This window comes from Malaclemys terrapin, chromosome 2, assembly GCF_027887155.1.
Source record: "Malaclemys terrapin pileata isolate rMalTer1 chromosome 2, rMalTer1.hap1, whole genome shotgun sequence".
NCBI classification, from domain to species: domain Eukaryota; kingdom Metazoa; phylum Chordata; order Testudines; family Emydidae; genus Malaclemys; species Malaclemys terrapin.
In genome coordinates, this window is record NC_071506.1 from 117779425 (window position 1) to 117805902 (window position 26478).

The 26478-nt window shown below is 37.5% G+C and overlaps 1 protein-coding gene across 4 annotated transcripts in view; it reads right to left on the reverse strand.

Annotated features, from left to right (window-relative positions):
• Nucleotides 1-1945: 1945 nt before the first annotated feature.
• PRPF4B (pre-mRNA processing factor 4B) overlaps nt 1946-26478 on the reverse strand; it is a 51929-nt gene continuing 27396 nt past the window's right edge. Inside the window, exons 5-19 of one of the 4 annotated variants that reach the window (XM_054017090.1) lie at nt 24972-25053; nt 23167-23377; nt 20976-21049; nt 18894-18984; nt 18033-18180; nt 16965-17102; nt 14323-14476; nt 8648-8762; nt 7925-8076; nt 7232-7318; nt 5270-6018; nt 4713-4758; nt 4103-4188; nt 3247-3838; nt 1946-2143 (exon numbers count right to left, since the gene is read on the reverse strand). In XM_054017090.1, coding sequence (XP_053873065.1) covers nt 5815-6018; nt 7232-7318; nt 7925-8076; nt 8648-8762; nt 14323-14476; nt 16965-17102; nt 18033-18180; nt 18894-18984; nt 20976-21049; nt 23167-23377; nt 24972-25053 — 1456 coding nt within the window. In that variant the 3' untranslated portion in view covers nt 1946-2143; nt 3247-3838; nt 4103-4188; nt 4713-4758; nt 5270-5814. Of the gene's footprint in view, nt 2144-3246; nt 3839-4102; nt 6019-7231; nt 7319-7924; nt 8077-8647; nt 8763-14322; nt 14477-16964; nt 17103-18032; nt 18181-18893; nt 18985-20975; nt 21050-23166; nt 23378-24971; nt 25054-26478 lie in introns of all 4 variants that reach the window. The other 3 variants (XM_054017091.1, XM_054017093.1, XM_054017089.1) reach the window with 3 other exon arrangements.

The following is a 26478-nucleotide window of genomic DNA, read 5'->3' on the forward strand; positions in this document are numbered from 1 at the left end:
TGAGCTCCGAGACACGTCGGGCCAACATGATCGCCATGAGGAAGGCCACCTTCCACGAGAGGTGCGACCAGGAACACGTGGCCAGGGGTTCAAAGGTGGGCCCCGTGAGACGGGACAAGACCAGGTTGAGGTCCCATTGCGGCACGGGGGGCCTAGCGTACGGGAACGAACGCTCAAGGCCCTTCAGGAAACGGGAGGTCATCGGGTGGGAGAAGACCGAGTGTCCCTGCACCGGCGGGTGAAAAGCCGATATGGCCACAAGGTGCACCTTAACTGAGGCAGGTGCCAGACTGAAGACAATCCACGAATGGTACCACTAAGGTCAAGAAGGGCTGCAGCAGAGCTGGAGCACAAAGTTCCAACTACCTTCACTGGTGGCAAGAAGGAATTGTGTGTGTGGGGGGGAGCCCGTGGCTCCCCTTATAGCACGATATATAGGCGCCACTCCAGGGGTCGCCGCGGTGCTCCCCCAGTATGGGTACTGCTAAGGGAAAAACTTCCGGCACCAGTGCACATAGCGAGCACGCACACCTACTGTGGAATACAAAGGAGCAATCACTCGAAGAAGAAACTCCAATTAACAAGTAATCCACCATATTCTTCACCAGCTTTACTTTTAAGTTGATTTAAGGTATTGTCCCATCTAGATTACATTGCTACAGTGTAACCTCAAAGTGACACAGTGACATGGTGAATAAGGTCTGCACCCAAGAGAGTTCGAACTTCTTGGCTAGATGAAGACAGCCAGCCATCCTGTCCAAGAAGCTAGTGAATCAACAATACACTTAAAAACAAATGGCAAGCACAACCCCTGAATTAAAGAGGCAACATAATCCTCACCATTTCATCAGGCTGCTTTTTCCATCCTACCATCTTCACACTCTTATCCCGATTAAGCTATAGCCGTCTATCTTAGTCACTAACATGGCCCCCATGAGTGTAATATAAATTTTAATGTGTTTATCCTCACAAAATCCTGTGCACTATTACCCTATTTTACAGATGGGGAACTGAGGCCCAAAGAGACTAAATGATTCTTGCCCAAGGTCACAAAGAAAGTGTGTGATGGAGCAGGTACCTCGGTTATTGATGCTGGCCTAAACTCGAGCAGAGAAAACGGAATCTGAAGAACGACATTGGTATGTTATGATACAGTGCAGAGATGGGCAAACTATGGTCTGCGGGCCACATCCGGCCCGCGGGACCCTCCTGCCCGGCCCCTGAGCTCCTGACCCGGTAGGCTAGCCCCCAGCCCCTGCCCTGCTGTTCCCCCTCCCCCACAGCCTCCTCTTGCCCTGCCGCCAATGTGATGCTCTGGGCGGCAGGATTGCGAGCTCCTGGGGCAACGCAGCTGAAGAGCCTGGCCTGACCTGGTGCTCTGTGCTGCGCAGTGGCATGGCTGTCGCGCCGCCAGCCACCGGTGCTCCAGGAAGCGCAGTAAGGGGGCAGGGGAGTTCGAGGTGGTGGTCAGGGGTGTGGATAGGGGTTGGGGCAGTCAGAGGGCAGGGAACGGGGGGGTTGAATGGGGGCAGGGGTTCCGGGGGGCGGGGGGGGGTTGGATAGGGCAGCAGGGGGCAGGAGTTCCGGGGGCAGTCAGGAAGAAGGGGTGGTTGGATGGGGCAGGGATCCCAGGGGGGCAGTCAGAAATGAGGGGAGCGGTTGGATGGGGTGGCGGGGGGCAGTAGTCCCGGGGAGGGGGGCATCAGGGGGCGAGAAGCAGGAGGGGTCAGATAGGGGCTGGGGCTGAGCCAAGCCTGGCTGTTTGGGGAGGCACAGCCTCCGCTAACCAGCCCTCCATAAAATTTTGGAAACCCGATGTGGCCCTCAAGCCTAAAAAAGTTTGCCCGCCCCGATTTACTGTATGCAAATATTTGAAAAAAGTATTTAAAAGCTTTATATTATCAACTTTATAAACAGAGCAAAAGTAAAAACCACAAGATGCAGATAAGTTCCAAAATCTTATTTTATTAACTTGAAGCAACTGCCAGTTTGAACATTTGCTGCTATAACTATGAGTTACAGTCGATGACTTAATACACTGTAGAAGATTAAGTTATATCTCCTGTATTCTCACAGAATGATCAGCCTTCTGCGTATGGATCAATATATTCAAAGGTTCTTCAGAGGTTTACTGCCACTTACCCTATATTTGGACGGAAAAACATTATTAAAAAATGTAATGATTCAAAATCAAAATTCATTTAACAAATTTATTTTAAAATGGTTTTCAATTTTGTCAACCTATACGTATTCACCTAAGCAACATACATAACAAATGTAAGTAGTAAAGGGATTTTTTAGTATACATCTCCAGTGCATTTACTTCTCATCTTTGGGCCAAGATTCAAAAGCACTTTTAGTTTGTTTTTTGTTGATTTTCAGTCACCATGAGGCACAGATCATAGGTTAAATGCTTGGGTTCAGCCGAGTTTCACTTGGCACCAGACCTGAGGTGTGGAGGCAGCAAAAACAGCTGCATACCACCCTCAGCCAAAAGCCAACTGCCAATGGCAGCTTCAGGGACTCTTCTATTTTGTAGCAGTTTGCCACAGCTGGGAATCAGCAGAGTTCAGCAGCACTCCAGTCACACATCCAACTCGCCCCTACACCAAGGGCTGAGAGGGAGAGGGGAGGCAAATAGGTAACTATGTCTCTACACCACTCAGGAATCTTCCATGCTGGGGGAACCATTTAGGTGGATGTTCAAGTCAGAATTACAACTCCTTTGTTCTGCCAGAAAAGCACAAAGGGAGCTGGAGGAGGGCCAAGGATCAGGACCCACTTGTTTTTCAACAATTTCTCATAACCCACCTCCCTAGTTACAATGTTTGCTCTTTTGGCTAAGGGTAAGTAAGAGATAGTATTAGAATTTAAAATGCACTTGCTACAATAAAATATGGGAACAAAATTTTGTATCCTCTGCTAGTAAAATCTTAAAAACATCAGTGATGCTAAAATATATATATTTTACCGACAAATTTGGTTGACTCCTTCCTAAAGGAAAAGTATCATACCCAATATTTCTCTTATAAGAAGAAAGAGAAACAGATACAGTATTGTGTATCTTCCTACATTCGATCACAACAAAATCACATTGACCAGAAATGAAACAAGCACATCATACATATAAATACCATCACAACAGGACTATTCTTAGAATTACCAATAGTGCTAATGAATGCTGTAAACAGAAAGATTAGACAGATAACATGAAAAATATTTTCATATCTTTTATAGGACAGAAACCTTTGTTCATGTCTTCTGGTGGTCATCATCTTCTTTTGAGCGGCACCTACAACACAAAGAACAAGTAAACGAGCAACTTTATTCTTCTTTAGAATAGTTTTTAAAAGTTCTGTAGGTATAATGTGCATTGTTTCTATTGGAGTTGACAACTCATTTCTTGATTCTTAAATAGGGATACAAAATAATGGTCAAAATCAACAGAAACAATAGGATTTCACTACATCTGTGTAAAATTGCCACCAGAAGTGCTGGATACGTTATAGGCGTCACCAAAACAGTGCAAAGTTCTTTGTGTGGAATTAACTAACAAGTATCTAGTTCTTCATTTCACTAAGAGTGAAATCTGCATTCTATTTCCTGTATGAACAAGAAACTTCACATGTTGAAGTAGGAACAGATTTACTTTTAATTAAAAATTAAAATAAAAACTGAGAAAAGACAGGTAGAAGGTTCAAAATAGGTATGTAACATCACCCATCACCTGCCTGCTTTGTAGTTCATTACATCTCCTTGGTGGGGAACACCCCACCAGCAGAATGACTGCTTAGTCTCATTTTCCATCCTTGATTGCACTAAGTGTGCATGTTTGTGCCTAGATGGATAAAGAAGTCCTATTTACAATTTGAAAAGGGTATTACAAAAAAACCCCTAAATCCCTGTTTTTTCTATACCTTTTATGCAAATAATAAATGGAAATAAAGATGCTTTTTTTTTTGTGTCAAACTATATTTAAAACATCAGTATGGATTGGGAAAGTTTGATTCTGGATTCTTCATGTTGCATAACTAACTCAAATGTTCCAAACTATTTTTAACTTGTTGCTAAATGTTTATCTACACATGCTGTCAGAAATAACCTTGTTAGGAAGGTGAAGTTGGTGTCTCATCAAATCAGACCCATGGAGTAGGCGTAGAGTGGCCTGTGCCTCGCTTTCCTTTCTCTCTTTCAGCACCATCAAAAGGAAAAGTGAGAAAAATAGCACAAACATTAGTTAAAGCCTGAATTGAATCATATATCCTACAGGAATAATTTCATAACAATGAAAGCAGATAGACAGTATCTGTAGGTTTTTGGTTTGTTTTCTTTCTTTTACAATGATGATAATTAGAGATCTAATTAATGTAGTCTAATATCGCCTTCCAAAGATCATAACTTTTAATAATCCCTTTAATTAAAGGATTTACAGAAAAATGAAGGGTTTCTTCTTACGTATTACCTGATTTACCAGCACTGAAGACAAAATCTTTTAAAAATGGCTACAAATGCCTTGTTCACAAAAGACTTTATTATCTAATGATGCATACTGAAAACATACAGAAATCTGCATGGTCCACTTTACATGCAGCAGAACAATCTTCACTTTACAATAAGTGAGTGTCAACTGTTTTATGCAAGAGACAACACTGTCACATTTCTTAAAGAAAAGCTTCATTTACAAAAGAAATAAAAGGTAAAGAAGCAATTACCGCTTTTAAAAAGCAGCTGCTTTGTTCAAGAGTGGAAGGTTTATGCCTGTATTGAAAGACAACATGATCACAAATAATGAAAACAATGAACAAATGAAACACTTTTAGCATAAAGCAGTACACTTTCAAAATGACATACAAATAGTTAAAAATTTCATTATGTTGTCTATCTATCCTTTAGATATAAGGTCTTTCAGAATCAGATTCCAACATATGTAATTAGTAAATGAAAACTCTTCTGTAAGTATTGGTTCTATGTCATAGTGAACTATATTTAACAAAATGTATACAAAGTCTATAGCAAGTTGATTAAAAAAATTAAAGTAATAAGAACAGTACACTGAAGGCGCTCTATCCATCAAGTGCGCATTCTCCAAATTTTAAATGTGATGAACAGAACAGAAGTCGTAACTATGCCACAGTTGCAATGCCAGAAAATAAAAACATCATTTATCAAACATGCAGGGAATTCTGCCATAAAGCTATTGTCTCTCATTTGTCAGTTGTTCCAGTAAAATAACATCTTAAACACCGGTGATGTTGATGGTTTAGCTTACCTTCAGTGTACTGAAAGTTGTACACAACCTGCTTTAAAAGAGGAGACCATCCCTGCAGGCAGGCTCAAGAAGGAACAGACCCCCTTCGGCACTGACTACACCAAGGGCATGCTGCTGTGGCCTGCACACACACACCTAGGAAAATGTGAATATAAACAGCATTTATGCTGGCCATTTTTTAAAGACAAAAAATGAAGCCAAGTCTGCTAAGAACAAATCAACCACCCAGTATTACTGTTCTTTTATAACAAGCTTTTTTTTTTTTTTTATAATATATGAACTGCAACCATATACATTAGCATTGTACTTGTGTGCAGTCTTGGCAATTAAAACAGTTCTACAGTGAAAATTTTCACATAAGACACAAACAGAATTACTCTAACATTTCTAAAAGAAATATCAGCCTTGATGTTAATTCAAATATATCATCCTTCCTCAACTTTGCAGGGGAAATATTTATGTTTATATACATTAATAAACTGCTGTGAAATTTCTTCAGTCTTTGTATCTTAACTACTCAAACCCTTTGGACTTCTTCATCGGATTTAAATTTTTTCCTGGATGAAGGCGTGTTGCAGAGCCTGGTTGATGCTAATCCGTTTGGCTGGGTCTAACATTAGGATCTGGTCCAACAAGTCCTTTAGCTGATGTACTTTTTTCCGCTGGTCTTCAGGGAGTCGTTGGCACCCAATCAAGTCTGCTAACAGGTCCTTGGTTGGATTAATGGTGCTCATGACAGTAACTTTTTCCTAATATAAAAAGTGCAACCAACATTTACTTCTATATAAATTAGCACGGTTACTAAAACCACTATGAGCACAATAACAAGCACATAGTTAAAAAACTTTCTCTCTGCTGTTATTCCTCCTAAATTTACTGCTGTCTAACACATATTTAGTGTTGTAACTCTTATGACTGTAAATGTTATTTAAAGAAATACTGAAAACTGAACATAAGACTAATAAATGTGCTTTATGCCAAATGCATTCATTTCCTTGCACATCTCATTTAAGATCTGCTTCTCTACATTTGAGACTCAGTGGTTAGTATACTGAGAATTCTAAATGAGAAAGCATGTTCTATACTTGCCAATTTGATGCATTCTTAGGGTGCACTCTAACATTCAATGGTACACATTATAATCCCTAAGGGCATATCTACCCTACAAAATTATGTTGGCCTAAATTGCGTCGGCATACAGCCACCACAGTCATTGAATTGTTTTTGCGGTCCACACTATGCTCCTTGTATTGGTGGTGCATGTCCTCACCACAAACGCTTGTACTGACTGTACTGTCAGTATGGGGCATTGTGGAATGGCTTCTGAAAGCCAGTAACAGTCGATGTAAGCAACACAGTGTTTATACTGACACTGCATCGACTTAACTACATCAATACCGACTCTATGCCTCTTGTGGAGGTGGAATTTTTAAATTGGCATAGTGGGGCAGTTTTGTTGATGGGAGTGAAATTTTAGCATAGACACTTACATAGTTAGATTGACGTAAGTTGCCTTGCGTCGACCTAACTCTGTAGTGTAGACCAGGCTTAAGGGAGTATTCTATAACAAATATTTCACATAAAAGTTGCACATTTTCTAATTTTAACAAAACAAAGGAAGGCAGCACCATTAAGATTTATTCATAATTTCAAGTTAAAGTTATACAAGGTTAAATTATATGAGGGAGTGTACTCAGTTTATGATTGAGAATAACCAGATTTTTTTTTTAAAACAAATGCAAAACCATAGGGAAATTCCCTGTTGCTAGAACATAAATTAACCTATCACAAACTGTCTGCATTCTGCAGGGGAAAAAAATATTTTAAACAGCCTTTACAACGTATCTTGGTACTAGTTAGGACATTAATTAATAGTTCATTAATTAGTGAATTTCATAACTGAAATATTATAGTTAAAAAACTTTAAAAAATTACAGTTCAGTTAGTTCATTTAAAACTTACCCTTTCTGTTACTTTGTCTACTTCTATATACATGAAGTTGAGATTTTGATCAAAGTGTTGATCTTTGAATACACCTTTTCGGATCATCTGAAAATAAAACAGAGGCAGAAGTTCTTTGTCTTGAAAACTTCAGATTTTAGACTCATCATAACAGAAGATTACATCTACTGACTTACAGTAATATGAATTACTTAACACTTTTAACAGTCTTTCAGAGAACAGTGAGAAATGACTAGAACATAAGAACAGCCATACTGAAGCAGACGGATGGTCCATCCAGCCCAGTATCCTGTCTTCTGACAGTGGCCAATGTCAGGTGTTTCAGAGGGTCTGAACAGAATAGGTAATCATCAAGTGATCCATCCCCTGTCGCCCATTCCCAGTTTCTGGCAAGACTAGACTGAATAAAATGTCACTCAAACCAGCTGGATAACACACACAGTTATCTTCCATTTACTTACGTGTTTTATTTTTTCAGCTCAGTGTATAAAAGAAGTTTCTGTTTTCACTTAACACTTAGTCTATGAAAAAAAAGTCATGTACTTTCACGTCATAAAATTTATAATCAATAATTCTACAGTCAAAAGGTTGTTATATGCTCGCTGTTAAGACATCAGACTGAATTCAGTGTTTACTATGATGCCCATTACTGCAATTTCATATGAGATTTTAAACAGTTTACACATTTCTTACCTTGTTTGGCATCTTTCCTTTGAGGTCCATGGCAAGTTTCAACATATGGTTATTGGTTTTGCCAGGAAACAGTATTTTTCCTGTATAAAGTTCATATAACGTGCAGCCTACTGACCACATATCTATACCATAATCATAGATTTTGCCTATAACTGAAACAGAAGAGTTTTCTGATTACATCAGTTAATACCACAAAAGCAGGCATAAACATAACATACAACAAGAGTAAACAGATCCTATAAATTAGGAGCTACCTTAAAACTCATATTCCTAAGAAGAGGAAAGTGCCAAAGGAAGAGAATGAAAGTCTTTCCATTTTCCCATGACAGTGGGCTTTAACTGTAACCTGCCCTGGCTTCCACAAATAAAAAACAGTGAAAACTGTGAACCAGAATTGCCCATCCCTCCGTCCCCCCCGGGAAAGGTCATGTGAGCTTCTGCTCACCAAAGTCTGTCTGTTCTGCCTCTGCAACATCCCAAATTCCTGCCTGACTAGGACCAAACAATGAGCATCACAAGCTCTCTTTCACCAGATGCTAGTGTGTTCTGCTACTGACAGATCGTGGGACTGGCTACATTAAGATTATTGTTTTAACTTTGGTTTTAGTTTTTAGATTATCTATGAAGCATCAATGTTCCGAATACATATGGCCATGAATGATAATTACCAGTCAAGTATTTACATAATTTAAATACAGAGAGAAATATGTCAAATAAACTTACTAATTTCAGGAGCTCGATAAAATCTACTGACAAGATATGGTGTGATGTCATTATCTGCAACATGTGAAGCTGATCCAAAATCACAAAGCTTTAATATGGTTTTAGATTCATTCACCTGCAAATTAAATAAAAACTTTACTGGCACAGTGACAGTACATAGATGGTCACTGATGCTGTGATAGTACATAAACTGTCATACACCAGTAACAAGACAATATCAAATCATCCAATAATCCCCTCAACTAACTTTAATATTTGTTCCCCCCACTCTATTTTGGTTCCTTGTATTCTAATAAAACTATAATACCTTCTTAAACTGGAAATGACAATGAATGACACAACGTCATAAAGACTACTGAATTTAAAATTCATTTTTACTGGTCAATTTGACTAAGTTTACAGTTGTTTGTCTATAAACTGAGAGACCATTAAATAACATTTCCAAATTTATATGGTCTCTACTTATATCAAATGCACATGCTACTAGCCCATAAAAAATAATGAGTTAATATGATTGACAAAAAAATTAAAACCATGGACAAATATGTCAAAGAACTGTGTGTTCATTTTTTTTTTTAAGATTTCTTCTATGTACACAGTAAGAATGACACCTGGTGAGAAAGGCTGGAATCTGCTCCCCAGGCTGCCATTCATGAGCCCGAACAATGTGCAGGATTAATAAGTGAAGATTATTTACATTCCAATGTGTCTTTCTCCTTCAAAAGAAACATACACAAATTCTGAGCTGAGGCAAACTCAGCGTGCGCCTCCCCCAAATACAGAACCAATACACATTTCAAATAGTAGCAGAGTCCTTATCACTCTTCCCCCAGTCATCAAAGAAATGGCTCTTCCTTGCCATATTTGGCTTGATCAAAAGTTGGTCATATAAAAGGTCCTGAGGATCCCCTAAATCTTCCCCAATCTACTTCTCTAGAGCAGAGTTTCTCAAACTGGGGGTCCCGACCAAAAAGGAGGTCGCAAGGCAATTGGGGAAGGGGGTCACAAGATCACCTTTTCCCTTGCCTCACAGCTAGGCAGCCAAAGAGCAGTGGCTGCTGGCTGGCTGCCCAGCTCTAAAGGCAGTGCTGCTGCCAGCAGCAGCGCAGAAGTAAGGGGGGGGGGATGGTATGGTTACTTAGCTCTGCACTGATGCAGTGAAAATTATATCCAGTACCAAGAGTGGGGTGGGGAGGGTCATCACAACCTGAAATATTTTTAAAGGGAGGCCCAGCAAAAAAAAGTTTGAGAATCTCTGCTCCAGCGAATTAAGACAGGGTAGCAGCCTGCAGAGAACTAGACAACATTCCCTGTCTGAAGATTGGTCCAGAATGTGCTCATGTAATGAAGGCACATCATTTTCCACTCAGAGCCCAAGTGAGTCACCTCTGCAATGCAATCCAATGATCACAAGGAAAGAGCAACCAAAAGTCACTTCCATACCTGGATAGCATGAACTGCAGCAGTCAGCTCTGTTGCCAAACCAGAGAGCTGGCTAAATTTCTCACTCTCTAAATCTGGTATTCATACATCAACTTACTGTGTCAGTAATAACAATGCACATTGGAATTAGTAGTTCTTAGCTAATTAATATTACATAGTTCATGTCATTTTTCGGGTAAATATTCTTATAGCTGGAAACATACAGCCTCTATTAGATTACCACACCACCAGTAAGTCTTAAATACCTCATATGCAAATGAAATGAATCAACTATAAAGGACTGGCCCCCCCCCCCCCAAAAAAAAAAAATTCTAGAAAGTTTTACACTGTTTGGAATAGAATTCATGCCTCCAATACAAAGTTAGAACATTTGTTGAAGTCGTTTACGAACATAAATATTCATTTTGTATGTATTGTAATAAAATTTAGAATCTTTAATATGAAAAAATATTCCAGTAGGACATATATATTCAAGTAGTCAGAAAACATTAGTTTATTATTTGTTATATTATTCAGCTTTCACAAGTTGAACAGGCATTTGCTAAGATTAAAGCAATGCACTTCAGTACTTTTCACACAAGTTTAAATGTGAGACCTCACTGCACTCCAGAGCTTAACTTTACAGTCACTTGCCTCTGGAATTTTTTGATGGCTGGATTTTCTCTAAGAAAAAAGGGGTAGGGTTGCACGTGCATGTAGTTTTTTGTTTCTGTTTGTAGAATGAATGGAAAAGTGAAAACTTATACACTGAAAAAAGCAAAATTCTAAATTGAGCCAGAACTTCTAGTATGACTAATACAAAAAACACCAAAGGGGAAGAGCATACAAGAATTTTTCAAGTTGTATTCAGAAATATTTGCAAAAGCTGGAGATGACCCTGAATAAACTGAAGGTAACATCATAAAGGTGAGAACTTTATTTTTCTAACAGAACATATTGTCCTGTATGTGTGTAAATGGCTAGATGCCATAGAGAATTCCTTTATCAAAATGAGGATCACATTGATAGCTTGGATCACTGTAGTTATAGGAAAAGCTGTAATTTCTAGGGGTTGCTGACAACTCATAAAAGGACATTACTTTTTTTTTTTTTTTAAATGATACTTGGATGTGAATTGAAGCCTTAAGATCTTTCACAGTTTGATTTCCTTTTTTAAAAGGGTGCACTTAAGGCTTCTTGGGCAGAAGAACTGAAAGACAGAATGCTTATTTTAGGATTCCTTACGTAAAGCCTTTGCTTTTCACATAGAGGTCTAAAGATTAGCTTTAAAATATTTGGACAGTAGAATTCTGACTCATGTGGGCAATTTTTAAAACAATATTTTAACTATGTTATAGTTGGAAACCTCTTTCAGTCATTGAGTAAATAGGAAATTTTAGAAATAGAAAAAGCCTTATGTTCTTGCCTGCTCACTTTTTTTTTCCAGATACATCTATTTGGTTAAAATGATTATACTACATTGTCTATTAAATTTATTACAGATTATTTCAACCATGCTAATAAGAAAAGATATAATCATCTTGGGGGGAAAAAATGTATTCTCATTCTGTGGCTGGACAGACCACAAATTAGTTAAGCCAAGCTCAAACTTTGTAGGGAACATAGAAGAAAGTTCTGATTGAACCTTAAAATGTATAATATAACCTGTCAATCTGAGCACTTAAATTGGTTTCTGAATACTTGGGTGGAGAGCTAGAGTAGGAGTTTTTGGACCTATTCCATTTAACTTAATCCTCTTCATTATTTCAAGTCTTTATGATCCTTTATAATACTATTACAAGTCATGCTTCTAAGCACTGAAATTATTTCTTAGTTGATGCTTTCAAGAGAACAGAGGGAAGGTATCCATCAGTTCAAATTAGTCAGACTTCTCACCTTAGATAACATTAAGGGAACAATTCAGATTTCCTTCAGGGGATTCTAACTCAATATATTTGATTTTTAAAAATGTATTTAAGAAAAGCTAAGTTATTTTAACACAGTTCAGACAGAGAGAGAGAGAGAGAGAGAGAGAGAGAGAGAGAGATCTATAATATAGTCAGGTTAGAAAAGATTAATCTCTTTGAACAGTCAAATTAAACAAGATAATTAGGCAAACTGGATTTTTCATTCATGCAAGCTTCAGAATCGGGAGGGGAGAACCAAGTTAATCCCAGCTGTGCCTTAAGGCTTGTCTACACTTATAGCGCTGCTCTAGCGTTAGAGAAGACGCTACCTATGCTGACGGGAGAGAGCTTCTCCCATCAGCATAGGTACTCCACCTCCGTAAGTGGCTGTAGATATGTCGACCAGAAAAGCCCTCCCATCGACACTGTGCTGTCCACTGGGGGCTAGTTTGGTATAACTACATTACTCGGGTGTGAATTTTCCACACCTCTGAATGACACAGTAATATCAACAAAAGTCTGTCGTGTAGACCAGTGGTTTTTAACCTGTGGTCCATGGACCCTGTGAGGGGATTCTCACAGAATACGCTAAGGTTTCCAAAGGGGTCTGGCACCTCCATTTGAAATTTTTGAGGGGTCTGCAAATGTAAAGAGGTTGAAAACCACTGGTGCAGACCAAGCCTAAGTTAACTTGACCATTAAAAACAGCTTTTAACATGTGTTTTTATAGAAGCAGAGCCAAATTTGTTACTGGAGGCTTCAAAGGAGTTATACACTACATATAAATTTGGCGCCCTCTCTCTCTTTTTTTTTTTTTTTTTTTAAAAAGGGCCAGGGTATAAATTTAAGACTATATATGGCCCTCAAGCCAGTGATTTGCATAAAGCTCAAGGGTAGAATATGGTTTTTACTTATTAAACTTTCAGGTATTCTCTATTATTTGTTCAGTATCTTATTGTTCTACTCAGCATCCCTCCATGAAAAAATAAGCTCACATTTAAACCTACTTATTTCTGCCCTTTGTTGCTTGCTTAATTTTGTTTATCTTCCCATTCTTTTTCTCCTTCTTTCTACCCCCGCATTTCTTTCCCTACAGCAATTCCAAATTCCTCCTTTGTGAGTTTCACTTCCACCACCTTCCATCCATTAAAGTAACCAGCACTTAAATAGTTAATGTTAATATTCAAAATACCATGATTATGCTTTAGAGCAGCAGTTCTCAAACTGTGAGTCAGGACCCCAAAGTGAGTCACGACCCTGTTTGCGTTAGACTTGCTTGGGCCCAGAGCCGAAGCCCCAGCCCAAAGCCTGTGCCCAAGGGCTTCAGCCCTGGGTGGCGGAGCTCAGGTTACAGACCCTGCTACCTGGGGTTGAAGTCATGGGGCTTCTGCTTTGGCCCCCACACCCAGTGCAGTGGGGCTCGGGTGAGCTCAGGGTTTGGTCCTCCCTCCTGGGGTCGTGTAGTAATTTTTGTTGTCAGAAGGGGGTCGTGGTGCAATGAAGTTTGAGAACCTCTGCTTTAGAGTTAACACCCCAATACAATTAATGAAGGGGAACAGAGGGAGTTAATGGATCTCAGATACTGTTTCAAATTGATGCACATTCAAAAGACAGTTAATTGCTTACACTAGGTTCATATTCAGGTTATTTTCACAACCAGGAAGACTAGAAACTTACATTTTTAAGTAACTGAAAGCTCAGATTCTGTAGTATTTGAATCTGTCATGTGGCCTACAAATACATCAAGTGAACCAGATGCAACCTGTGTTCTGGTGTTTAACGCCAATGAGGCTTTGCCTATCCTCTGCTTCCAGGGTATGGGGGAAGAGAGTTTAAGGAGTCTTTCCCACTCCCCTCATACAAATAAAAGGAATCATCTCAATTTAGAGCCAGCTAGCATGTCTGCTGCAAGAGCCAAACATGTCTGTGCTAGCACCCTCACAAAAAGGGAGCATTTGCTACCATTATCTCAAAAGTCATCAAAATCTTTCTTCTCAGAAAGAGTGCTTCCTTACTTTGCAATACTGAAGCCCTCTTTTTAAAGAAGTAAGAGTGGAACATGAAGGGATATCTGGGCAGTTGCTGTGTTGGTTTAAAGTATAAAATCACAGGTTACGTTTAGTGTTAAAAGTTTTTTAATTGGAAGCAGAAAATATTTGATTGAATTACATTTATTTTCTTATTTACTATTTGTACCATGACAATTAGATTTGTCCTAATGCAAAATCAAAAACTTTTTTTCAGAGTAAAGGATGACAAAATTTGGACTTTATAATTCAGATAACACCCTTTTCAAACATACATGTATTTTGTACAGGCTGTCTTATAGTGTTAAATATTACTTACCAAAATATTGTCTGGTTTAATATCAGCATGTAGGATGTTACATCTTTTAAGTAGTTTTAATGCCAGGAACAATTGCTGGCTGTAGGACCGTACAGCTTTAATGTGGAGACCGACATCCTTTCCATACTTTTTCAGTACCTCTCGTAAATTCATACTATTTATGTATATAAAAATTATAGGAAAAATATTAAACAAAGAATAGCATATTCATATTTTAAACATCAATTTTAATGCACAGAAACAAATTCTCTTTTAGGCAGTAGGAAAAAAATCACTTAAACCAGACCAACTTGAAATAGATTCCTTCTCATCAGGCCATATACTGAAATAAAAATCTCAGCCAATCAGAGCAAGAGATTCTATACAGTTACTGACATGACTGTGCTTATCTAACAGTTATGCAGCTTCATTAGGATTCACTGAGTGTCTCGTGTGTAAAAACTATGATAGTTTCTCAACAGTTGTATGGTCTTTGTGTAAATTTTCTCAAGGGGCAAAACAGGGCAGGAAAACATTGACAAGACTGGGACTTGGGGAGGAGAAATACAGAAGTTGACGTGGCCATGTTGGTTGTTGGCATAGGCAAATAGATTGGCTAATGTTTATAAAACTAACAGAGCAAAGTGACTTAACAGCCAAATATAGCACAGAACTTGAGGACAAAAACATTTCTGCATGCTGATAACTTGTGGGTGCGCCATAAAAAACAACATCCTTTGGTCTCAGTTTATTAGTCTAGTTGTGACACGCTGTACCTCAAAGTAGCATCCTGCAATCTCCATATTCATCACTCACATGTAGTTGTAATATTTAAAACAAAGTATGCCATGTAAGATATCACATGAAAGGTCACGAGCCACTGAAACCCACTGTTCTGTCAGAATATGTATATCATTAGAGTGTATGAAGTTATGAGATTTTGCTGCATGCTTGTTATTGAAATACGTTGTAAGTTTGGAAGTTGTCCACTGCTAGTTCTCCAGTGACAACAAAGGAGGTGACCAACACCTGGGCGGGCATTGAAAGATAATCACAACCATTAATGAGCAGGGGAGTTGTAATCAAGGGATTTACAATGCTGTAAGAGGCCTGCGCAACCATCATACAATGGGAGACGGCTCAACTTGGTGACTCAGCAAAGCCCACCAGGACATGTCTCAGCTAGTGTTTTCCAGGCACATGGACTGAGGATATAAAATAGAGGTCAGTGGCGTCATGCTTTTACCCTTCTCCTCCCCCACCTATACCGGAAGCAACAAGAATGCTGGGAAAACAAAGATTTGAACTGAGAAGACTGTTCCCAGGGGAAGCCTGCATATTAAGATCTGTGGCCTGCCTGCAATATCCAGTGGGTGAGAAAAACTGTTTGATCCAAATAGTGCCTAGTCTAACAAGGTTTAAGATTTAGACTACGCACTTACCTTTTTTCCTTTGGTAACGATCTCTGACCTTTTGTGCCTACCACTTATAATCACTTCAGTTCTATCTTTCTGTAGATAAACCTGTTTTATATTTTACCTAAAACAGTGTGTTTTGGTTAAAGTGCTTGGGAAATCTCAGCTGAGTTTACAAAGGCTAGTTTGTGTCCTCTCCACATTGAGGGAGTGGCAGACTGGGTAATGAACTTACACTGGTCAGTCTTCTGACCAGGGCAAGATGGTATAGTTCTGGGGTGCAAGGCTGGGCGCTTGGGAAATTTTCTGGTGGCTTTCTCTGTGTGATTTAAGAGTGGCTCAGGGAGCATTCATGCAACTTAGCTAGGTGTGGGGCTCCACAGCTGTTGTACTGAGTGATAACAGTGCCTGGAGGGGTTTGCTGCTTGTCACTAGCAAAGCAGTGAGAGAGACAGCCCAGGCTGGAGAGTTAAGAGGGCACAGCAGTACCCCAATTCCAGGTTATACCCCAGGGATCCCATCACAGCATACAATTATTACTTCATAAACTTCAAAATCACTTTCCCCGGGATACATGGAAAATTACTTGATTGTACACATACAAAGCTTAGGATTCATAGTACTCTGATAGTCTTGGTATAGAAATGTAACCCCAAAAGAGTTTTTTTGACATTTTTGAGTCCACTGTCATAAAATACAAAGTAGAGAATCTAGTCTGTCACAAGAAACCTGAACCTTTATACCATTTTAGAGTAAAAATTAAAGGTCGAATCACTCTATTGATTTACTCTGAATGTATCCTACGTGGTTGTATACACACAAGTAACATGTTCCCAGACATACTTAGCAAATGATATGAATACATTCTGAACCTCTGAAACCATTCCAGATGAAGAAGGAACTATGAATATTAGGAAAGAAAAATATAGTGGTAAAAAGAATTGCCAATTGTCAGGACGACTCACGGCAGGAATACTAACTGATACTATTTTTAATTTATTTTATTGTATTGGACCAGATGCCACCCTGACATTGTCATTTTAAGTAGATTAAAATAATGTGCTACTCCTCTGTATATCTGTGAAGTGGTTTTTGAACTGATTGCCTTAAGTAAGTTTACAACATATTAAGAGCAGAATCTAAAAAGTCCGAATGTAAAGAAATTTTTCAAGTTAAGAGTAAAAAAGATTAAAATGCACTTAAATCTACTTTCATTTTTATACACAATTCAATACATATTCATTTTACCTGAGTGGTTCAAATACCAGACAGAGGTGCTGTTTGTGATAAAAATGTCTGAACAATCGCAGACAATGAAATTTGTCATCAGGATCTGCATCATTGAGCTTCTTCAAAAATTCCAGTTCTTTGAGACCAGTTTTTTGCCTAAAAACAAAGAAATACATTTTTGGCCCAGAAATTATTGAAATTCTACACATCACATCCAACATGAGCATTAAGTTGGCTGGCTCTCAAAATGTTAGGAAGGCAGTAACAGTCTTATGTTTAACGCAGCCCTAATAGTCAAAAGATCTACGTTTTAGTCTCAACATCTATTGTCTTTGGCAAATAACTTGACCTTTTTGTGTTTCATATGTCCATATAAAACCTCTCTTTGCCTTTTCCCATATGTAAAATGGAGGTAGGACTTCGCCCTACCACACAGGGTTGTGAGGTTTGGATCAATACTGGGTTTTGAGAGAGTTGCTGTTTAAAAAAAAACACAAAAATCAATCCAATATCTATTTAACAAACTGTACTATACTTGTTAGCAAATCTTTTGCTGAATGGGTTGCACATGATAGAGAGTTCACTTAATATTATTTAAATTCACATCCAGATTCACATTTAAATATAATCTGTGAGCTAATCAAAGTACCACGGTCACTATTTTATTTTAGAGAATTTTTAAGAGTCTTACAAATTACAAAAGCAGTAAACTTTAAATTCACAGTATTGCAACTATACTGGATAATACCGTTTACTGTAACATTTACATTACTCAACAAGGGTCTCTAGAGCTGTAAATAATTTACTTTCCACGTAGGCAGAGTCTTACTCCTCTGCTACCAAATATTCATTAAAATGTATAATTATGTATCATAATCAATTGGATGTTGATTGCTATTGACTATGATAGACCTAAGATTATTTCACTTGAAACATCAAGTGGGAATAAAACCAAGTACTGGAAGATTTTCTAGAAAAAAATTTCAATACAGATAATTAATAAGATTATTATTAGCCCCACCTTTATGACTAGATTATTAGTGCGGTAAATCTCATTATTTTACTATTTAACAAAACATGACTTACATAAGTTCATTGTTCCTGATTATTTTGACTGCCACTTCTTGGTTTGCTCTGGCCATATCTCTGGCTCGCACTACGTTACTGAAAACTCCCTGGCCAGTGTAACCATAAACATTGTAACGTTTATCTAGAACTTCACCTATGTTAACACCTAGGAAAGAAAATGAAGAGGGAAATAAGATGAATTCTGAACTAAGTACACACAAGTAGAATAACTGACAAAAAGAAACTTTTCTGTATAGTTCTGAAAGAAACAAAGATACACAGTGCAGTCACTTAATTATTGTGTCAGGTCTACAGTGCTTTGTAGCTAGGTTTGTGGAAATTGTGGGAAACTGAAACTGTGCTTCCTTTGGTCAGGAGTCTTTTCATAAACAACATTAGAAGTTGCATGCCCATTTCACCCCATTACAAGAAACGTTTCTGTTGGTCTTTATTAACTGCTGCTGAGTTTAACATTGAGTAGTGAAGAAATGTGCTCACTGAAGCGCTTCCATTCTGAGTCCTGGGTGACAACTACAGCACGATGGGCATCAAGGTTCTTTGCATGCTGTTTTTCTTGGTTTCAGATCATGGCAAGCGTGCTGACGTAACCCTTCCTTCTGGAGGGAGATCTCATGGCTGTAAATAACTTTGGATAGGTTTTAATTTTACTTTGACTGTTAGATTCTGTGACACCTGTGAGCAGTTTGACAGAGCACTATAGTGCAGGAACATGCAGCTGCTTTGGGTGAGCCACACTTTAAGTGATGGCACTGTGGTATGCAATTTCAAAATAATTTTGCAAATCTTTTTAATAAGGTGCTTTTACATTTAGCAACCCTATTTTAGACAATGTAAATTAAGTTAGCAAAAAATACTTACGATAATAGCCTTCTGCATCAGTCCAGTTATCCCTGAGATTGGGGTTTTCTTTGAAGTCTTTTCCAAAGCCAGCAGCCCTAAGACGAGCACTCTGAAATAAAGCGGATAATTAGCTTTTCTATTATATTCAAAATAAATTTTTTTATATAACTGATTTTTCATTACACTTGCTTATGAAAACTAGAAATCCATTCAGTTATTTATCATCTCATCCCTAACCAATATTCTTCTATTTCTACAGTTCAAATAATAAATTGACCTTTTAGGAAAGGAAGTATCAAACACAAAATATCCCTTAAGCACCAACGTATGAGAATTATGAGAGAAAAATCAACAGAACTACTACTAAATAGTACAGATATGTAAAGCTTTCGTTGCTACCATAAGTAAAATTTAGTAAAGCATTAATGTACACTCCTAGTAACACACAAGATTTGTGGTCTCTCTCCCGCAGCTTCTAGTTTTCCTTTGTTGTTAATGGAGTGACACTACAATGGCTTTTTGTTACCCCTTTATTTGTGGTGACACCACTTGTAATTAAAGAATGACATCTGGTATGAATCATTAATTCCATGATTTTTATGTTTTGTTTCCTTAAAAGAAAAATCCATCCTTGACACAGCCATTCCCAGTCTCTATTCAAGCCTAAGTTAATGGCATCTAGTTTGCATATTAATTCAAGTTCAGCAGTTTCTTGTTGGAGTCTATTTTTGAAGCTTTTCTGTTGCAAAATGACTGAGTCATTACACAGATTGAATCTATTTCCCCATGTTAAGTATCCTCACACCTCTTGTCAACTGTCTGGAATGGGCCATCTTGATTATCACTACAAAAGTTTTTTTTCTCCTGCTGATAATTGCTCATATTAATTAATTAGCCTCTTAGAGTTGATATGGCTACTTTTACCTTTTCATGTTCTGTATGTATGTATGTATGTATGTATGTGTGTGTGTATTTATATATATCTCCTTACTCCTTCCATTCTATGCATCTGAAGAAGTGGGCTGTAGCCCACAAAAGCTTATGCTCAAATACATTTGTTTGTCTCTAAGGTGTCACAAGTACTCCTGTTCTTTTAGTGGTGCTAAAGAACAGAAAGCATCAAACATTGTGGGGGATCTCAGGTTAGGAGAGGAGCCTGCCCTGTTACAGAGGCACACCTCCCCCCTTTCAAATACTAAACCACCAGGGTAGTCCAAGACAACAGCATACATGAAAGGAGGTAGGATGCTAAGTGCCACCTAAAATATGTCATGAAGATTATGAGAAAATAAGGTTTCAGAGTAGCAGCCGTGTTAGTCTGTATCCGCAAAAAGAACAGGAGTACTTGTGGCACCTTAGAGACTAACAAATTTATTAGAGCATAAGCTTTCGTGGACTACAGCCCACTTCTTTGGATGCATATGCATTATTAAAGCATATGCATCCGAAGAAGTGGGCTGTAGTCCACGAAAGCTTATGCTCTAATAAATTTGTTAGTCTCTAAGGTGCCACAAGTACTCCTGTTCTTTTTATGAGAAAATAAAGCATCCTGAACCTATATGGAGAACCATGTAATTGTAGATTAACTAAATCCCACAGCATCTTTCCAAAGGCAATGTTGTAACTACAAAACCGGTCTGTGACTAACAATCCTGTCACCCTTCTTCTGAGGTGTGACACTTACCATGATGCCCACTGCATTTCCCAATTATGATGACAAACTTACAGTCCTAGTTCTAACATTTTTGTACAAATTCTGGGAGTAGCTTTTTTGTTTTTTTCTTATATTACTTTGTGCTTCCTCTGCAAAGACAATGCACAAAAGCCACTGCAGGTCCTGCATGAACAATAGGCAAAATCCCCCAGTATTTATCCAGGGAAAACTCCCATTGACTTGAGTGAGATTTCCTGGATGGTACTTATAAGAATTTCCAGATGTGGCTCAATGGACTTCTATTAAAGTTTTCAGAAGATATTATCCACCCGATTTTACAAATTTTAGTGAGTCAAAATTCAGGCATAAACGACTTGACAGTGTCCTTTTAACAACACAGCAACGAGCAAATAACGTGTATAAATTATCTTTCTAAAATTACCTACATCAAAGTATGCAGCAAACATATCATCCGATTCTGTGAACATGTCAGGAGCTAATAGCTTCTTCTGAGCTGAGCCTTAAAAGGAAATTTACATTACTCAACTTGAAAATGAAGAAAAACTAAAAGCACTGATTACCAATAAATAGAGGTATTCTGGTGTGTTAGCAGTTATCTTCTCTATATTAAGAATCTACATTATACAGCATTAAACTTATTTACTAGTTATATGAGACTGCAACCAGGCACTTCTATTACCATTTCTCCTAGATTATGTTGGTTTATGGCATATTCTTTTACATAATTAACCTGTTTAAAAATGCAACACAGAGCTTAAAATTTTCCATTTGCTTTAAAAAAAAATCTCAATTGAAGACTTAACTGTAATGGCTTTCCAACAATTCACATAATAGGAAAAAATTCTGTATTCTACACATTCCTATGGATAAACCTGTAGACTGAGTACATAACTTAGAATTATATTTTTGCCAATAATATGAGGTACTTTATTAAAAATTTTAAACCCCCAACACTCTTTTCTTGGAAGTTTCTCTCACACAGTCAGAAAAAAAATCTTCTTGACAGGATAGATAAAATAGCTGATGGTATTTTTAATTGTTCTATTTAAAAGAAACATTTTAAAATGCAGGCAAGATTACCCCTTTCTCGCCATTTAATCATCTTTAATGTCCCAAAGACATTTTATAGGGTTGATAACGTAAAAGAAACTAAATTAAGGGTACATTTTAATGAAGACAGAACTGGAATTATTTCATAACATATTAAAGTAGAATAATTTTAATATTTTGGAGTAAGTTACATGCATCCCAGAGTATTGAGGAACCCACTTCCCCCAGCATTACAACCCCAAATCCTGCACTTTCAAGGACTACATGACAGCCACCAGCCTCCTTATGATAGATGACTGGACTGGAATCATTTGAATCAAGGAGAGAGCACCGTTAAGAGAAAGAGGGCACTTCACCATACTTCTCAAATGTCTTTCATTTTAGTCCCCAAAGTTACCTACATTCCACAGAATTTGGTGTTACCCTACACTTCTAGTCTTGAACAATATTTACATCAGAAATAAAGGAGAATGAAATTGAGATTATACAAAAGCTGTTTATGCAAAATGATTAAACCAAAATATTAAGTTTTCTTCATATATCATTTTTTGTGCCCCTTCTCATTTATTCTCCCTCCCCCCGCCCCGGCTCCATGCACATATCGCATCCTACATTTGAACTCTGGCCAGTTGCTAGTCCCCTGATAGCAGATCATACTGCCTCCACAGGAAGTCAAAACACAGATCAAACTTGTCTCTGACAAGCAGCAGGGCAATCTTTTAAAATTGGCTTTCCTTTTATGTTTCTATTTATTGTAATATTCACCCCTAAAATCCTAGAACAAAATTATTTATCGCTTTTTAATTTAAAGTACTACTACTTGACTTTCTCTAACTGTATTTTCTTTAATTATCATATTGTGTATTTCGTATTTTAATTATTTAGTATTTTAATTGTTTGTGTAGCACACAAAAGTGTGCCTTGGCAGGGTGCTTTCTAAATACTATTATTTTATATATAACAAACTGACAATTTGGTGTATTTTTCAGAGTTGAGACAAAACAAATCCTTCCACCCATAAAAACCATTTTTTGTGTAGCAAAGCACAACTTGGTAAAAGTTTCTTCTTGCTTTGTGGCAGCAATTAAAACATTCACAGATCTGTGCACATTCCTCAGTGACAATGACTAAGATGAAAATAAGTCAAGGTTCACCAAACAGAAAAGGAAAAAATACCATCAGCAGAAAAACAATTTGCGATCTTCCAAGAAAGTGTCAAATATCATGGAGATTAAAAAATATATTAAACTAAAATAAATTGACAGTTCATTCTTAAATATAAAGGAAGGCATTAATGTCTGTTCTTCCTAATTTGCAGCACTGACTGCTTAACTGATAATTAGGAACCCTGAAGACAAACTCTCACATTCACACCACCATCCCTGAGAAAGTGTTTCATTTTAACAGTTCAGTTCTATAACTTTCTGGTGGGAAATTTTCAACACTGTCTAAGAATTAAATTTCTTCAGTCTGAAATTATGATATTAAGAAAGCTGAACAAAATATGCCCGCAAAGCAGATTAGGCATTTCGTTTCAAATTGCATAATGAAATTTCAGATTCTTACCATTATTTTGTTCAACTGTCATGAGGTTGTGTTTGGCTTTTACAGAGGCCTCAAATGTATCAACATTTTCCCGTTCATACTCTTTAACATCAGCAGCTACACGTTCTAGAATGTCATCTGGCGAATTTGAACGACTACGTGTGCTGCTCTGAGGACTGCTTGGTTCAGATGGCACAGACATGTTACTGTCTTCAGTCAGGTACTTGTATTTCTGCAAAGAAACTATAAAGTTATTCTCATCATCATGACCTGTCCCAATCTAATTCTACTGTGTATGTTGGGGCATACTTTTTCCTGAATCTAACTAGTTCATTCTAGAGCTTAATCTGTATCTTTTCTTTATACATTATCTGAAACACTAATCAAATTATGCAGCATGCTAGTTGTGGGATACAGAAAGAAACATATGTCTTGTCAAAATATACCCTGAGACAAGACTTTATAGTCCAAATCTTCAGGTTTGATTTAAAATACTTCAAAAATACCTTTTTAGACATTTAGATTTATTGATAAAACCTTTGTAACAACTGATTTACTGGTTAAGAAAGCAAGGCAAGAAGGATAGCACTTGACCATGTGTGGCAAAACGGCAGCATTGAGAAGTCCATTACTAATATTCTGGTGTATAAGAAGTGAACTCATTCATGCTTCAAAGAAAAAACAAGAGCTTTGAGTCTTGCAACCTAAACATTTACTATTCTATATTAGTTTGAAAGTGTAGAAATCTCAAGTGTTATTTGAAATTTTAGTATTTGAATTGGAGGATCTCGGTTAGTTCCCTATATTCATCTTAAGTTATTCAGTGCTTGTATAAAAATGTATCACAATGATAAAATTTTGCAAATGATTTTTGCTGCCCTCAATAATATGGAGCCCAATTATTTGACTGATGCCCTTTTATTCTATGCCCTGTCCCAGACGTTACAAACAATTTAGGAGGATCTTGGTGTCAGATCCTGAGGTTATACTCTCCAGGATTAGCAGCAGGGCTCTTTCAGTTAAGGGCACTGACCTTTGGAATTTGCTTCCCTTGGTGGTGCCATGAGAGTGAGTTGAGTGATCCTTTGAGTATGGTGGAAGGTATTTTTACTCCATTTTGTCTGATTTGGGGGATTTAGCCAGTAACGTTTCTCAAGGTAGCACCAGTACATCTTTACATGTAACCACACAGAAGGGTAACATTATTATTATTAAGCACCTGTTGTAATCATCGCTTATTTTACGGGTTTAAAATATAAACAACAGTATGCTAAGAATATCAGATAACGGCATTCATAGTACCTAACAGTTTCATAACACGCAAAAATCACACCAATTCTGCTCAGCTTTCTGAATACTTACATAGAAGACAAACCTTTCATTTCAAATGAAACTGACTAATCAGATTACAATCAATATTTCTGAGCCTTAACCTCCACTCTACTGTCATTTGTGGTATCAGCAATATACCAGTGAAGACAATAAATGTATGATTTATCCTTTGATACAATCATTACATAATTTTATAGTAATTTAAGTTATAAAGCCAACTGTCAGAAAAATGACTCGTTTGGTGTAAGTTGCTTCTGTTTTTTAAAAAAGGTTGTGCACCAAAAATGTAAGTTTCAACCCAGACAATATTTTTACAACCACATTGAAAAATGAGTGACAGATTGTGACAGTCTTAGCTTTATTAATGTAAGTGTCCACTTGAAAAATGTCACTGTCTCCAATCTTATTTTAAAAGAAATAGTAAGACAAAAAAGGTTTTTACTGTACATGTAAAAGACAACTTCAGCAGTCTGAGGGTTTTAATAGTCGCATACCTGAACAATTGCTTGTCTCTGTAATCTTCTCTGCTCTATCAGAGCTTCTTCATCTTCTTCTTCTACATCAAAGTCTTCAAGGCTGTGAATTATTAATTATTAATATTTGTATAGCACCATAAAAAATATGGTTCTTTACAGAACTTAGAAAAGATGTAGTCCCTGTCCCAGAGAGTTTACAATCTGAAATTAAGAGTAATTATACAACTCTTTGCCTCAAAATACTTGGAAACAAGAACCCAGATTCTTTTGAAGCATAGGAATAACTATAAACGTCACTCCTCTTTAGTCTTACTACAGGTTCAACTGTCTGAGGCAAAGCAAAGGAAATCCCAAAATTAGTTTTCTGAACCTCTTTTATGAGAAAACATATGCTCTTCGGTGTGCGGCAATTCTCCAAAAACAGCCATATTTTTGGAGTTTAATGTACCCTCTTTACATATACCCACATCATGTATCATTTGAAAGCTTATTGTATGCATGCTTAGATGAGGTACAACGTGGAGGTGTCAAGTGGTGCCGTAAACCTGTAGGTGAGGTGAAACAATGGTATTCAAAACGAAAGCCATTTTTTTTGCTCAATTCCAGAAACACAACATGACTAGGACTACAATTTTTAATATTTACGTTAATTATAATTATCTTAATGGGGTTCCTTTTAATCACAGCTACCAAACTACAATGTATTAAAAGATTTTTATTGGTTTTGCCTGGGGAAGCATTATTTTTTTCAGAAATGATTAAGGTGGTGCACTCGTAGCAGTAGATTGCATGTCCCTAATTTGTACTGCATAGTGAGTAGATATAAATGTATGCAAATTCCTAATGTAATTCTTCTCCATTTGTAAGCTTTTTTACATATGATGAAGCATCTAGTGTGCCTGGTAGAAGGTTTTAATTTGTACTGCCTATGCATGCAGTACTAGTCTTTGAAATATTCCAGAAACTAGCTTTTTAATTCAGTGACACTTCTGCACAGGTCAAATTAGTGTTATAGATGACAATATAGTTTCATATTATGAATATGCAAAAGCTATGAGAGAAAGAAGTGGCCTAACAAGAAGTAGGTAAGACAAAGTCCACAAACAACTCCTTGCTTCTGCACTGAAGAGGGACGAAGAGCACGTTACAGCTCTTACCAACCATGTTATCAACAATATGACAAACCTATTTGACCCTGACTCACATCCAGAGGCACTTATCAACATATCTACTGGATTGCATGTAACATGAGATGTACAAGAGTCTCCACTGAGAATAGCAAAGAATGGTGAAGAACAAATGGAGAGATCTGTGATTCTGATGGGACATGCAGCTTTTTCAGCCTGGTCAAGAAATCTGGCATCAAAACATTTGCTGACATGGACAAGCAGGCGAAGTTTAAATCTGGCAAGGGAGGGACGATAACAGCCGTGATCAGTCCAGAAATTGTTTTCTGAAGAACCCTCTCCTTAGCAAGATGCACAGATGATATTTCAATACCAACTCTTCTTCACCCAATAAGAAC